The 16,847-nt window shown below is 44.1% G+C and overlaps 1 protein-coding gene across 1 annotated transcript; it reads right to left on the bottom strand.

Moving 5' to 3' along the window:
• Positions 1 to 8,385: 8,385 nt before the first annotated feature.
• On the bottom strand, positions 8,386 to 16,847 carry CTHRC1 (collagen triple helix repeat containing 1; the record flags this gene model as incomplete). The annotated part of the gene is made up of 4 exons (XM_014550204.1): positions 8,386 to 8,918; positions 10,144 to 10,360; positions 13,095 to 13,316; positions 16,731 to 16,847. Coding segments are annotated over 4 exons (699 nt in total), but the record flags the coding sequence as incomplete, so codon positions are not given.

Genomic DNA, 16,847 nt, shown 5'->3' with positions numbered 1-16,847 from the left:
GGGGGAGGTACATTGTTTTGAGGTACATTCACTGAGGTCGATCCCTTCCAACTCTCCCATCCACACTCGTCTTGTATACTTGTTTCAGATAGACGAGTGTGGATGGGAGAGTTGGAAGGGGTCGACCTCAGCGAACGTACCTCAAAACAGTGTACCTCCCCCACGCTGCATGCCCTGGCCCGCCTGCTTGCGCCTCGTCTCCCGTTACCCGACCAACCGACACCCCCCACTTCTTCTAACACCACTTCTTCAAAATAGACTCGCCCAGGCCAAAAACCGACTTCTGTGCATGGGCCACGAAGTTTCAATCACTGTACGTGTGCGCCCGCACGTGGTTTTGTGGAAGAGCCACACTCAAGGGGCCAAAGAGCCGCATGTGGCTAATGAGCCGCAGTTTGCCGACCACTGCCTTAGGCAAATAATTTTACTTCTGTTCATCTCAAGTTTTCTCATCTGTAAAATGTGTCTTAAATCAGTTCCTTCATAGCAACACCTGAGCTGGGGATTCTTGGGCAGGTGACTTACTTGTTGAGGGAGCACTCTTAGGGAAAATCTGTAATGGAATAAAGAAACCAGGATCCGGTAGTGTATTCTGCAGTATGGATTGGATCCCATAGGTTGTCCTGCCCAGAGTTGAGGGGCTGAGCTATTATGTTCCCACATCAGGCAGTCATTACTACCTGCAGTGGGGGGAGGAAGAGCAGGAGGGTAGCTAGGTGCCTCTGCTCAGCTAAGGGCAATTCTCCAAATAAGGTGGAGGTATGAGCTGTTAGCAGCCAACACCTGCTGCCGCTGGGCTATGGGTGCACCAGCCCTGTAAAAGGCGTCTGGGTGGGCCATCAACAGAATCTACCACAAATGAGGATATTAAAAATACATAGGCATAATTATGCTCAATTAATATTTGGCAAAGGAGGCAAGAGCATACAATGGAGTAAAGACAGTCTCTTTAATAAATGATGTTGGGAAAATTAGACAGATAAATGCAAACAAAAATGAAACTAGACCACCAATTTACACCATACACAAGAATAAACTCAAAATGGATAAACGACTTAAATCAGCGGTTCTCAACCTGTGGGTCGCGACCCCTTTGGCGGTCGAACGACCCTTTCACAGGGGTCGCCTAAGACCATCCTGCATATCAGATATTTACATTACGGTTATAACAGTAGCAACATTACAGTTATGAAGTAGCAACGAAAATAATTTTATGGTTGGGTCACAACATGAGGAACTGTATTTAAAGGGCCAGAAGGTTGAGAACCACTGACTTAAATGTAAGTCGTGAAACCATAAGAATCTTAGAGAAATCATAGGCACCAAAATCTCAGACATCTCTTCATAGCAATGTTGACCAATACATCTCCCAGCGGTTCTCAACCTGTGGGTCACGACCATCGGAAAACACATATAGCATATCAGATATTTACATTATGATTCATAACAGTAGCAAAATTACAGTTATGAAGTAGCAATGAAAATAATTTTATGGTTGGGGGTCACCACAACATGAGGAACTGTATTAAAGGGTCGTGGCATTAGGAAGATTGAGAACCACTGTTAGGGCAAAGGAAATTAGGGAGAAAATAAATAAATGGTACTATATCAAAAGCTTCTGCACCGCAAAAGAAACTATTAACAAAATGAAAAGAGAGCCCATTGCATGGGAGGACATATTTGCCAATGATATATCTGATAAAGGGTGAATTTCCAGAATATATAAGAAACTCCTACAACTTAACAAAAGGAAGACAATCCAATTAAAAAATGGGCAAAGGACGTAAATAGACACTTCTCCAAAGTGGATATACAAATGGCCAAGAGACATGAAATGCTCAAAGAAGTCACTAATCATCAGAGATATGCAATTTAAAATGACAATGAGGTACGATCTCACACCTGTCAGAATGGCTACCATCAACAAATCAACAAAGGACAAATGCTGGCGAGGATGTGGAGCAAAGGGAACCCTCGTGCACTGCTGGTGGGAATGCAGACTGGTGCAGCCACTGTGGAAAGGAGTATGGAGTTTCCTCAAAAAATTAAAAATGGAACTGTCATTTGACCCAGTGATCCCACTTCTAGGAATGCATCCTAAGAAACCCAAAATACCAATCAGCAATTTACAATAGCTAAGATTTGGAAATAGCCCAAGTGCCCAACAGTAGATGACTGGATAAAAAAAGCTGTAGTACATTTACCCAATGGATACTACAAGGCAATAAAAAAAGAAGGATCTCTTACCATTTGCAACAGCAGGGAGGAGGGTATGATGCTAAGTGAAATAAGCCAGTCAGAGAAAGACAAGTATCACATGATCTCACTCATATGTGGAATCTAATGAACAAAATAAACTTTTGAACAAAATAGATCCAGAGACACAGAAGCACGGAACAGAAGCATGACAAATTTCAGGAGGTAGGCGGGGTGGGTGGGGAGAGGTATCCAGGGAATTTATACGCATATGTGCATAGCGCATGGACTCAGACAATAGTGTGTTGTTAAGGCCTCAAAGGGGCGGGGGCTGGGTAGAGAGGGTCAATGGAGGGAAAAACAACACTTTCAACAATAAAGATTTTAAAAAAATGGGAAAAGTACGTAGGTTTAGGGTTACTGACAGGATTAAATGGATTAATCCAAGTGCTGGGCTGGTAAACATTAGCAGGGGCCAGACCTTATAGGCCATGGTAAGGGGTTTAGGTTGCAAGAGAGATCATTCTGGTGTCTGTGTGGAGAAACTACTAGGAGACAGGCAAGAAGCAGGGTACTAGTTAGGCTAGCTAGGAATCTGGTGGTAGTGTGGACCTGGTTGATGGCATTGGAAGTAGTTTATAGCCTGGAGGGACGAGAATAGGATTTATGGAGGAGAAAATATTTAAGCTGGGCCTTGACATATTTCAAAGGGAACCTTGGAACCATGGGAAAGAAGCACAGGTGACATGTCTTGAGCAGTGAGTTGACACCGAGGTAATGAAATGGAAGACAAAGCTGAAAGATTGGGACCCAAGCATGAGAACTCTCAGAGCTTTATTAAACCTGTTTGGGTTTTTTGATGGATAAAGAAAAGTGAGAAAAATGAATGGAACAGAGAGATATAGCTACATTTTAGGGGTGACAAAGGAAGGCTAATCAGATAGGAGGAGCACCCTCAGAAAGAAGGGGTTATCAACCATGTACGTGTTTCATATAAGCTTAAGCTTTAACCACCCAGAAAAAGGATTGTAAATCACATTATATGAGATTCTGGGTCAGTTCTCACCCCTAGCACACGTACCTCTGTAGTTTCAATTGGGTAAACCATTAAATGTCCCTTTACTTTGTAAAGCAGACTCCTTTGGGTTTTTTCATTACTTATTGCAACTGAAAGCTTCCTATCTGACAGAGAATCTGGGGCAGAGACCCTACAGTCGGCCACTTCCTCATCTATCATGATGCTGGACAGCTCTTGATTCTGTGGAAATTGATGTCACCTTTATTCAAAGTGAGACTTTGGGATCCTTACAAATGTTGTGTAGGTGCTTAAGAATGTTTTTAGTTTTATAGGAAAACATTATGTTACTTAATATTTATGAAAATTAAAAATTATTCAAGTCACCACAAAAAACATAAAAGAAGATTGACCAGTAGACTTAGAAAAATAGCTGAAATCTGCTTATGGTAAAAAGGCCCAACTGTACAAAAGTCAGGTGATTGGGAAGTTCTCCCTAGGTATTTTCTGAGATCAAATATTACAGGACTGTATGTTTATATTAAATTTTAATATATGTTCATTATGAGATGAGGCTTGTTCTACTAAAGGCTAGGAAGTGATCAAATCAGTTCACATTCAACATGTCAAAAGAAAAAGCAACAAGCTGCTTTTGTTAAGTGATTCACATTAACCTCTTCCCCACTCAGGGTCTAAACCAGGGGTCCTCAAACTACGGCCCGAGGGCCACATGCGGCCCGCCGAAAACATTTATCCAGCCCGCTGGGTGTTTTTGCCGCTGCTGCCTGTTGCTTAGCAGCCAACTAGTTTTTTTTTTAAAACTATAGTCCGGCCCTCCAACGGTCTGAGGGACACTGAACTGGCCCCCTGTTTAAAAAGTTTGAGGACCCCTGGAACTAATTCAGAAATAGACAAGAGCTAAGTGGAGCATGAAATATGATCTTTATTAGCGATAAAGCTGAAATCAGAGAATGAGGCTTATCTACCACATATATAAAAGCCTAAGCGACCGAACAACCAGCACAACAGGTCAACTGGTCGCTATGACACACACTGTCCACCAGGGGGCAGATGCTCAACATAGGAGCTGCCCCCTGGTGGTCAGTGCGCTCCCACAGTGGGAGCGCTGCTCAGCTGACTGACCCATCCTGGTAGCTCACCAGCCCTTCGGCAGCCACTCCCTCCCTCAGAAGTCCTACAGGTCTAGTCTCCAGAGAATGGGCCAGGCACCAACAGACCAGCACCACCAGCACGATTGGACAGCGCCTCCAGCCTCCTGGAAGTTGGCCTCAGGCACCGCAGCCACATCCCCTCCCTAGACACTCCTCAAGGAAGAAAGGATATAACAGTGGCTGCCAGGTGGCTCCCGACAACCAGCATGAACATCAGCGGGATGGATCCGGATCCCGGGCTGGCAAGGGCATCCCACCGCCTGCCCGGAGGGCCGATCACATCCCCCCTCCACCCCCAGGACCCCACCTGTGCACGAATTCATGCACCAGGCCTCTAGTGTCTGTATAAAAGTAGGTTTCCTTATACCAAGCCCCAGAATCACACAGGCAAACCCATCCAGCCACACAACAATGGACCACCATGATTTTACAGCCTGCCCTTGTACTCTCCGTGAGCATCTTATTCCCAAGGAGAGAAGAAAGAGTGCTACTCATGCTCACTTCCTTGTCCCAAACTCACCAAGTAATCACAGCTCTAGGAATCTAAGCACAACTAGGAGACAGAACACAGTAAGTTTAACAGGAGAAGCTAAAACAATTGTTAAAGTAGGATAGAGTAATAGACATATGTTAAGAGAACTCTAACTGGTACCCTAGGGCTGAGGGAGAGTCCCCAAGGGAGGAGAAGCATGGAAGAGGCCCCCTCTGGCATTCAGACGCCATTGAAGAAGGTGTGGTTGCAGGCCACTGGCTGGTGCGAAAGTTTGCTGGTTTGCCGGCCTGGAGCTGGTTCAGAATCACCTGATAAGCAGGAAATGTGCCTCTGGGACACAAGCAAGGCAAGGCTGGTGAGCAGGCTGCAGAGGGAGTTAGGACATTCTGCAGGTGCAAAGCCAGGAGCAGACCTTTTCCACATTGGAAAGGCCTCGGGAACAGCGCTGTAGGAGGCTGGCAAGCTAAGACAGGTTGGGGGGGTGGGGGGGTGGGCTTGCCAGGGAGTTTGAGGCACTGCTAAAAGCAGGAGGCCGGCCTGCCACAAGGTGATCACCAGGCCTTCGGGGCCGGGCTGTGAGGTAGTCAAGGAACTGTGCATTCTGGGTATGCAAACAGAGCAAAGCGCCATCAGATGTCCACACACTGACACATACACACACCACTGACAGTGTATGCAGCCAGAGCAAGAAGAAAATCATTTCAGGACACTGAAACCTCCAGTACCCTCTACTTAACGTGCTCATTCCAAAGGAGAAACGCCTAGAGCCCAGGCCATCATCCCAGAGCAGGAGGAATTTGGAGCTGGTAAGAGGCTCAATCGACTCCTTTGACTATTCAACTTCTACCTGCACCCTTCTACGAGGTTTGAATTCCTGTACAACAGCAAAGCAATTAACTATATTTTAGTCTCACAAGATGCAGCTATCCTTCTGGCAGGTGAAGTTCTTGCCCTTCTCCCAAATGAGAAGACACAAGGCCCCAACAGTCATTGAATCCATTTTGCCGGCTATGTTGATTACCACTCAAATTCAGTCATGGTCCCCGTGAAGATTCTGTTAACTAAACACTATGGTACTTTGTAAAGTGGACGTCCACCAACTTTAACACATAAAATACAAATGGGAAGGAGGGGAAAGAAGAAAAGAGTCAGCATATATCAATAAACATGTCATATAACGAGAAAATATGCAAAGCTTCCACAGGCCTGGTCTTTTTAATTGGCCACAAGGAAAGTTGATATCTATAACCTTCACCTTCAACTCCCCATCCCATATTTTCCTTGCCCCAGAGCCAGAACTCACAGCTCTGGGTGCTTTACCTGGTGGAGTGATCCAAACCTTTCTTCTCCAGGGGTCTGAATCCTCAATCATCCTGCCTTTTTCTGGTTCCTGTAAAACCACTAACCTTTACCGTTGGCATGAAGTTTTAGGAAAAACCTTATAATAAATTTCCAGAATTTAGAATCATTTGCTGGTTCAGGCAAACCAGCAAACTCCCCTGTCACCACTCAATGGCCCGCAACTGCACCTTCCCAAACAGCATTTTCTAGCATGGTCCTCGTTGCTTCCGCCATAGCAGCAACCAATTTCCCTTGGTAATTGGGATCAATCATTCCAACCAGTAGATTAACCTGTTTTTCGCCTGTTGGTTCAGTGGTATAAGGAGTGCAAATGGCCAGGCGGCAGTCTGTGGTAGGCAGAATTCTAAGATGAACCCCACAATTCATGCCCTCTGGTGTACACACCCTGTATCATTTCTCCATGTGCATTGTTGGGGCCTGCAAATATAATTGGATATCACCTCCATGATTATGTCTTATGGCAAAAGGGATTTTGCAGGTGTCATTAAGGTCCCTAATCAGTTAAATAAAATCCACATGGAGATTATCCTGGGTGAGTCTGACTTACCTAATCAGGCAAGTCTTTCAAGAGTTCGTTCCCTTGCCAGTTTCGAAGAAACACAGCCCTGTTGTGAGAGGAGGGTCCATATGGCAAGTACCCGAGAGCAACCTCTAGGTCCAACGCCGCCTGCAGCTCTACCTACCTCCAGCCTCATTGTGCCTGCTGCGGGCTTGCGCCCTCTAGGTCCAACGCCGCCTGCAGCTCTACCTACCTCAGGCCTCATTGTGCCTGCCGCGCGGGCTTGCGCCTTATCAGTCCCAATCAGGAGAGGCTTGCGCTGTCACAGCAGCACTCGCCAGCCATGAGCCCAGCGTCTGGCGCCCTCCCAAGGGGAGTGGCCTACGGGATCTGGCTGAAACTGGCTCTCCGACATCCCCCAAAGGGTCCGGGATTGCGAGAGGGTGCAGGCCAAGCTGAGGGACCCCAGTGGTGCACGATTGAGCTGGGGAGGGACCGCGGGAGGGCTCCAGGGAGTGTCTGGCCCATCTTGTTCAGTTCCAATCTGCCAGACCCCAGCAGCAAGCTAACCTACCGGTCAGAGCATTAGTATAGCACTGGTGATCAGTGCACGTCAGTCATAGCAGCGGTTGAGCAGCCTTAGCATATCATTAGCATATTATACTTTGGTTGTTCTGCTGTTCAATCTATTTGCATATTACCCTTTTATTATATAGGATGAACTCATGCATTTAAACATATTTGATGTGTTGTCAAACCATTGTTATTATCTTTATTAATGCTTAAATCATGTCATCTTTGCCAGTGGGAACCAATTCAAGTTGGCTCTTCGATCCTTGTGGGATTGTCTTTGTTTTCCAGTATGCCAAGATGTTCCAGGCTCATATTGTAAATTCCCTGCCTGAAAGCTGAAATCCCCCCAAAATTCATGGAGCCTTAGTTCCTTTTAGTAGGAAATGGTATGTAGAAATCACAATCTGGGAATTACTTAATTGGTCATTATTTCTAGGCTTTTTAGTAAACAGAGCTAGAGCTTGTTGTTATGTTTTATAACTTTATTAAGATGAAGTACTTTATGAATTCATATTGATACTTAGAACTCAAGCACAGGATTTACTTAACTTTATCACTCTGGTACCTGGGCTTCCTTCATCATAATTCTTTCTGAATACAACTGGAATTGGTAGATCTTCCTTTGAATTATACTGCCCCCTTCAACAACTTTCATGGCAATCAACATATCACCTTTCATTTATTGTTCTTTTTTATATGTATCTTATCCTCCCTACCAAATGGTAAGCAATTTGAAGCCAGAAGACATGTCTTTTTACCTTGTTCAATAGGTAAAATTCCTAAAGTGCTAGTATATTTCCTGACACATAAGTTCCTTCTTCTTTATATCTCTCAAAATATGGGACAGTACTATACATAACTTTGTTATGTTTTTTTCTGGTGTGTTCCATTTTATTTTTTATATACTTGTTTGTTTATTTATTTTAATTTATACTTATTGTTGAAAATATTACAGATGTCTCCCATTGACCCCCCTCCACCCCACTCCTGCCCCCTATAAATTAGGTTTATACTCAACTTTTCAGATATAAAGTTACTAGACACTCTAATTTTAGTAGGAATTAGGATAAAGATATTAAAATTATTTGAAATAAGTTTTATTTCACAGATATAAAACAATTTTGAACATTTACAACTTGTACAAAGACTGGTAGCTTTTATATTTTAAAAAAGTGCTATACTAAGAGAATAGGGAAAATTAAAGACCACAATGACATTCTAAATTATAGGTTCCAGGAACGGGAATATGAAGAAAGTACACATTCTATTCACCTACAGAATCCTCAAACCATCTGAGTGAAGGAAAATGAATAATACTGGACTTGTGTGAAATCACACTTTGGTCTGTAAACACATTTAGCTTTGTTTTTCTTTCAGATGTCTACCTAAAAATTATATAAAATGTCACTAAAATTAGCCAGTCAAAGGTATACTAAAAAGAGGTAGGGAATGAAGATGAAAGAATTTATTTTGGCAGTTCTTCAATAATGATGCGAGACACTGAATTCCATCCAGTAGAGGCATCTCCTTTGGGGTAATCTGAACAAGTACCCACCCAGATAGCAATATCCACTAACCCGGCACCGATTCCTTCACAGAGTCCTTCCACTGCAAAACAGAGATGAGAGGAACATCTTGAGAGGACAAAGACCTTTAGTTAAATTCTGTTTTTCTTAGCACATAAATACTTTTAGAATACAAATATATACCCATTCTATGATATAAGCTTAACAGGCATCTTTCTTACAGGTTTTAACCATAAGACCAGAAGTTGTTTAGTTTAGTTACAGAGATGACTTAAAACAAAAAAGCAACTCATTTGATTAAACAAAGGAAACCTATAGTTTTAAAAGTCAATACTTTGGTTTGATTTACAAGTATTTTTTATTTTTAAAACTTTTTCATTGAATTTATTGTGGTGACATTGGTTAATAAAGTTATATAGGTTTCAAGTGTACAAATCTGTAATACATCATCTATATATTGTATTGTGTGTTTACCATCCAAAATCCAGTTTCATTCTGTCACCATTTACTCCCTTTTTGCCCTCTTCTACCTCCCCTGCCCCTGTTCCCCTCTTGTAATCACCATACTGTTGTCTGTGTCTATGAGTTGTTGGAGTTTTTTGCTTAATCCCTTCACCAATCAACCTTCCCTCTGACAGCTGTCAGTCTCTACTCTTATCTATGAGTCTGCTTCTATTTTGTTTGTTAGCCTATTTTGTCCATTAGATTCCACATGTAAGTGATATCATATGGTACTTGTCTTTCTCTGACTGGCTTATTTCACCTAGTATAATGCTCTCCAGGTCCATCCATGCTGTCTCAAAGGGTAAGATTTCCTTCTTTTTACAGCCAAGTAGTATTCCATTGTGTAAATGTACCACAGCTTTTTTATCCACTCATCTACTGATGGGCTATTGGCTATTGTGAATAACACAGCCATGAACATAGGGGTGCATGCATTCTTTCGAATCAGTGCTTCAGGTTTCTTTGGGTATATTCCCAGAAGTGGAAGCACTGGGTCATAATAAGGCAGTTCCACTTTTAATTTTTTGAGGAAACTCCATACTGTTCTCCACAGCGGCTGCACCAGTCCACATTCCCACCATCAGGTCACCTTCGATTCATCTTAATGCAGAAACTTAGGAATAACAAATCACTTCTGACATCCCACCCAACTGATCAACATATGAGGCTTCACACCATGGTTGGGAAATGCATTATGGGCTAACAATGTGCTGACCTAGTTACCCAACATGACCGTGGACTCAAAAAGAATCTTTGTCTCTAAAGACCTGAGACGCACTCTGCGATGTCATTAGTCTACATACCAGAAGAGGTGCGATGGATGTTAATTGTTGAATTCAGTTCAGGGCTTCCTTGGTCCAAATAAATGATGGCTTCAATGGGAAGAGGCCCTGAACATTCAGCTCCGTTGAACGTGAAATACCAACGCTGGCAGCACGCACTTCTGCACTTTAGCCGGAGCGAGCCACTGAACAGGACTCGGAGCGCACTGTTCGAGCGCATCTTCGTGAATGTGCACTCCTGCCACACACACAGACATGGGGGGCCATTAGCATTCCCAAGTTTATTCAAAAAGATGCTTTCAAACTGGACTGTGACTCTTAAGTACCCTTTACCCCAAGCTACATTTAAAAAGTCTAACCTTTGCAGAGGGAAGAAGATTTTCTGCAAGACAGGTAAGAGACTCTGAGATGAAAAACTCTTTACAAAATCAAGTTATGGCATCCTTAGAATTACTCACCCCACTGAAGGTCTTTCATTTTTACCAAAAACAGCTAGTCTTCAGAATTGATACCAAACCAACCTCTATATTTACTTCATTTTTTTATTACTCCAAAAATATTTCCTGAGCCCTATCTGCTGGATACTATAGATACAGCAGTACACAAGACAGATTCTCTGCCCTCATGGAACTCACATTCTAGACTAGTACTGTGCATATATATTTATTCTTGACCTATTTCTATTTGATCAGCAGCATACAGTATCACAGGTTCAAGCCTAGGTGGGGTTTTTAGTTTTTAACTGTGTGACACAATGATAAGGCCCACATTTTCCCCGCCTCTAATTGGTCTTTGCAAAATTCATCAGTCAATTGGTTCATGGGCCTATCTTTTACTTGCAGAAGGCTCCCAAACCTTTCTGGCCACTGATAAAAGGAACTTGAAAACACATTAATAATTCAGAGACCATAGGGAGAGCTTTTGGAGAGAACTCAACTACAACTTAAGAACTGGTCAATGTCCAGTTTAAAGAAGTAGGCAATATTTAAACAAAATGTTTTTTTAAGAAATCACAAATGAAACTAAAAATGCTCACAGTCACCAAAACCATGGAAGAACTTTTATGGAAATTCTATCACATGAAAATCAAATCAAGACAGTGGCAAAGTTTTTTATAGACAACACTAGAGGCCCGGTGCATGAATTTGTGCACCAGTGGGGTCCCTTGGCCTGGCCTGTGGGATTGGGCCAAAACCGGCTCTCCAACATCCCCTGAGGGGTCCCAGATTGCAAGAGGGTGCAGGTCAGGCCGAGGGATCCCTCCGGTGCATGATCAGGCCAGGGAGAGACAAGGGAGGTTGGCCAGCCAGGGAGGGACCAAGGGAAGGCTCCAAGGCATGTCCGACCTGTCTTGCTCGGTCCCTATCGGCCACACCCTAGCAGCAAGTTAACCTACCAGTCAGAGTGTCTGCCCCCTGGTGGCCAGTGCATGTCATAGCAAGCAGTTGAGCGGCCTTAGCATATCATTAGCATGTTATGCTTTGATTGGTTGAACGGCTAACTGGTCAACCAGGTGACCGGACACTTAGCATATTAGACTTTTATTATATAGGATAGCAGACATTTAACAGCTGAGATAAGGATTGGGGCTAACACATAAAGATTAAAACCTTAGAGTTGTATGAAAATAAAGTCTCTTCTATCTGCCTAGTGATAGTAGTGGTTAATATCATGAAGTAATATATTGTCGATATGGAACCATGTACAGAGTTTGTTAACAAAGGAAGAAAGGCTTAGAAATAGCACCAACTTCAACTCTATGAATCCCAGTGGACTTGCCAGTTACTTTAGAAAAGCAAACACTGATCAAAGTGACTGAGTCATTAATCAAAATGCATTGCCAGCCAGGCTATTGTGAGTAGCTTGGCCCCTCAGTGTTGCAGAATAATGTACAATGGTCACTGTAGTCCATCTCTGGTCCATCCCACTTCTCTCAGGCTGAGCAATGGTAAGCTAGGCCTCTACCCAGAATAAGGGCAAATACCAAGGGCCTTGCCACTGCCAGATGATTCCCATCATGTGGTAAACTTCTTAGAAATTCTTCCCACCGTTATGTCTGGAGCCACAGCAGGATTTTTTCGACAAACTTAAATTTACTTCAAGATAGATTGGAAAGTTGCTTACTGTCCAATCTTGTGAACAAAGACATGCATGCTCTCCCTTTTTGTTTGCATTTTAAAAAATAGAGTAAGTTATTTGAGGTTTTTAGGGTTAAATATCTTAGAAATATTTTTATAAAATTAACTCTGAGATGTTACCAATTTTTCTCATTAATTTTAAGTTAAAGTTACATAGTACCTCCTTAATTTTTAAAAAAATATTTTGGTAAAAACAAATAACACAAAATCTCACTAAAATGAACATTCAATTATGAAAACCCTTAATTTTTTTTGTGTGTGTGTGTTGTTGTTTTTGTTTTGTTAATCCTCATCTGAGGATATTTTTTTCCATTGATTTTTTAAAATATATTTTTATTGATTTCAGAGAGGAAGGGAGAGGGAGAGAGAGAGAGATAGAAACATCAATGATGAGAGGGAATCATTGATTGGCTGCCTCCTGCACGCCCGCTACTGGGGATCAAGCCCACAACCCGGGCATGTGCCCTAGGCTGGAATCAAACCCAAGACCCTTCAGACCACAGGCCAACACTCTATCCACTGAGCCAAACCAGCTAGGGCTCCATTGATATTTAGAGAGAACAGAGGGGAGGGAGGTGAGAGAAAGGAGTGGGAGGGAGAGAAAGAGAGAGAAACATTGATGTGTGAGAGACACATCTATTGGTTGCCTCCTGCACGTGCCTGGACCGTGGCTGGGAATCAAACCTTCAACCCAGGCATGCGTGCCCTGGACTGTGAATCGAACCTGCAACCCTTCGGTGCGTGGGCCGATACTCTGACGACTGTACACTACCAGCCAGGGCTGAAAACCATTAGGTTTTGCTTCAACTTTAGAATAATTCTGATTTTACTTACCGCAATTTTTCCAAGATCGATGCCATAATTCAGCGAATTCCACGAGCACTGCTTGTAGTTAGGTGTCCAGGACTCCTCGAAGGTTTCCCGCAGGCACTCCCCCTTTTCTCCTTTGAATCCATCCCGACCTGGGATCCCAGGGGTACCAGGAATGCCATTGGCCCCAGGGCTCCCGTCTCGACCAGGTACACCCGCAGGCCCTTGTAAGCACATTCCGTTATACTAGATCGGTGGGAAGAGGACAGGAAGAGAAGCTGTCACCACTCAAGATTCAAAGACTCGATCTGATTAGAACTGCATTTATTCTGAGTCCTTGGAGGCCAGAATCTTTTCATACCCCTTGCTCATGTTCTAGACGAGTTATTATAGAGAACTGACTTTAAAGTTATTTCTAACATACTGTGATTTCTTTAAATTGCACAGACTTCACATTTTTTTACGTGGAGGATGTGTCACAGGGTAACCCTTCTGAGCGCCACCCACTCCTCCTCCCTGAGAGGGAGCAAATGACCTTATTTGTGACTACTAGCCTCCAACAGGTGGCAGTGATCTCTCAAACATCTTGAGGATTCTCTGTTTTCCTTGGCAGGGAGGGCAGGGGCGTGTCTCGCAGAAGTTAAGTACATGGATTCTAGAGCCTGGTTCTCTGGATTTTAACCCTGACTCCGCCACTACTAGCGCTGTGAGACAGCACAAGCTGCTCGAGGTACTAGTGCCTGCTTCCTTCTCTGTAAAATAACAAAGGTTCTTACCTTGTAGGGTTTGTATGAGATGTGAAATGATATCCAACGTGTGCTTAGAGGTGCCTGGTACACAGTAAACACTGCGTATGTCAGCCATGGTTACTCTCATTATTCCCCCCAGAGCATGTGAGGCAGTGACCTGGGCAAGTGTGACCACCCCCTTGGGTGGGCCTTACCAGGGTCTAGATCTGGAGAAGACAGCATTAGCGAACCCTCCAGTTAACACACAAAAGCCACACACACCAATGCAATTACATCAGTGGGAAAGGTGGTATTTCGATCCCCATCTGTCAAATTCCTGAATGGGTCCACTTAATAGACCCTCCAAATCTAGACCCAATCCACTTACATTTTTACTTTAACATCTTCCCATTTGTGTAGATTGTCACAATCTACAATTCTATACAACTATACTATCATTCTATATCAATATATTGTCCAAGCCGAACAAAACACCAGGTTCCTTATATATTAAAATAACTTCAAAGCTTATCTTTTACGTTCCCCCTCTTGGAATAGACATGGTCATATTCTAAAATCCAATAACGACACCTTATGTCTCTAATGTTTGCCAATCAATTTGCTTTTCACATCACCAATTTAATTTTTGTTTTGACAGGTGATTTTTGTGATGTTGACGAGTGCTCTTTTTCTGATTGTAAGGAAAAAAATGCTTTTCACATCACCAATTTAATTTTTGTTTTGACAGATGATTTTTGTGACGACGAGTGCTCTTTTTCTGATTGCAAGGGGAAAAGGACACTACCGCTTATTTACTGCCAGAGAAATAGTAAGAAAAGCAACAAAACTGCAAAAGTATTAGAAAACATGCTAAAGTATAAAATAGTCTAAAACAGTGTAGTTAATTGTAGACAATTTTCATTTCAGTAATTTCATTCACTGACACTAGCAGATACACATAATGTTTGGACACAGATTTCTAGTGAAAGAGGAGAAGCAATAAGACTCCTGGGATTCTTTGATTTCTTGGTTGCCACAACTTGGAAGGAGAGATTGCTCTTAGCATCGACAAGGAGTAGAGGCTAGGGATGATGCTAAAAGTGCTACAATGCACAGGGCAGTCCTCACAACAAAGAATCATCTGCCCCCAAATGTCTACACTGCCATGGTGGAGAATTTTTATCCACCTTTTAATCTAAAAATTGCATTTCCGAGACCACATCATTGTATTGAATTTGGTTTCACAGGTACCACATCAGTCTTCTTGCACTTTAAAATGCTAACTCAGCCCACCTTTAGCACCTACCAGGGCGGGGTAAGATAAACATCTGTGCAATGAGCCCCTGTTTCTTTCACTGGACTGGCCACCAGGGGGCAGAACTTGCTGGAAGCTTGAAAGAAATGCTTTGAAAGATCCTGTACAAAGAAGTTGCTTTATAGAGTCTGTTGAAACTTTCTATGTGGACCTCTCTCCCCTCCCTCCCTCCCCTTCTCCCCCTCCAGCAAAACCAAATCCAAGCTACAGGATGCACCTGAGCTTGGCTGCGTAGTAAGCTTTTCCAAGTCGGGCTAGAGTTGTGGGAAACCGCAGGTTCTGTAAATCTTGGGAGGGAAAGAAAAAAATTGCTAGCTTGATGGGGGAAAGGGTTATGTTGTAGATCATAACTACAAATTCACAAAATGCAAACTCCACAGGAACCACATTCAGTTGGTACAGTTTAAAGCAATTTGGGCATTTAACATGGGACGGCAGCGCTGAGCACAATTCTGCTCTGTGGAACAAAATTACACGGCACATCACCAGAAAGGGCCGTGTGAAATGGCAGGGATTTTTTTTTTTTTCTCAGAGCTTTTGAATCTGGTTGACAGCTAGCTGCCTGGGAGCTTGGTTTATTAGCTGCATTTACAAGGGCAGCTTAACATATACGAAACAGGTTTGTTTTGTTTTTAAATTTAAAATGTCCCCTCTCGTGTCTTGCAATGCCTGTACACCATCCTTGTTTGTGATTAAGATTGATTTTAAGGATTGACCATATTATGTGCCAAGGCCTATGGTAGTTGTGACAGGATCACTCTTGCCCTCCCCCTGTTTGTTGACTTTTAGAGGGAAAAGGCCTTAAGCAAACACACGTTCCCATCGATGAGCCCTTCAGAAAGCACTTGGGCTACTTATTTGCTCTCCTGGAAACGGTCTTCTCCCTCCGCTCAACTGTGATGCTGGTACCTGGTGACCACAGGGGAAGACCGGGGGGTGTCCGAAAGCGCTGGCGGCCTATCTGTCCAAACAGAACCATGAAGCGGGTCCTTGGAGGGTTAGTGCTGGGCCCTTCATTTCCCCTTCCGGCCATAAACCCTCAGAACCACCCGGGCCCGGCGGGCTGTGGTCTCCAACCAAGTAAATTGCAGCCCATGCGCCCTGGGAGGATGACCCAACATGACTCATGGTCTTCAAGTTACAAAGCGCTGGAGGGAGGCTCTGCAAGGGTTTTTGCTCTCTCTGGCCGGCAGACGTGGCCACCAGTCCCCACAAAGGCCACGTTGCATGTCCGGGCTCAGCCCACCCAGGGAATCAGTCCGTCCGGGGTCTCCAAGCACCTCCCCACGCTCCTCACCCTCCTCTCGGGGCTGCTCTAAGCCTGGCCATCCTCACAATGGGGTGAAGGCCCGGAGGGCTCAGAGGCCAGGCTTATTGGGCAGATCCCTGTACTTTGGGGCATCCCACCCGTTGCATCTCCGCTCAAACATGACCCCCTCCTCCCCCCCCATTCTGGTCTCCCCTGAGCGCCCCAGGTCACCAGCCACTACACGTAGCCCAGGTCCTTCCCTGCACGTAGACTCGGACAAAGCAGAACACCCAGGCGCACGCGGTAAGTCACACACACACACACACACACACCGCACAGACCGCCTCCTCTCCGTCCCCCGCACTCACCAGGTCCACCACCTCCCGCTGCCGCAGCAGCGCCTTCTGCTTCACCTTGGGGGTGTCATTGGCGCTCGCCGGCGCCGGCAGCTGCAGCAGCAGGAGCAGCAGGAGCAGCAGGAGCGG

This window comes from Myotis brandtii, unplaced genomic scaffold (genome assembly GCF_000412655.1).
Source record: "Myotis brandtii unplaced genomic scaffold, ASM41265v1 scaffold59, whole genome shotgun sequence".
Classification (NCBI taxonomy): Eukaryota; Metazoa; Chordata; class Mammalia; order Chiroptera; family Vespertilionidae; genus Myotis; species Myotis brandtii.
This window is presented reverse-complemented; position numbering and strand designations above follow the sequence as displayed.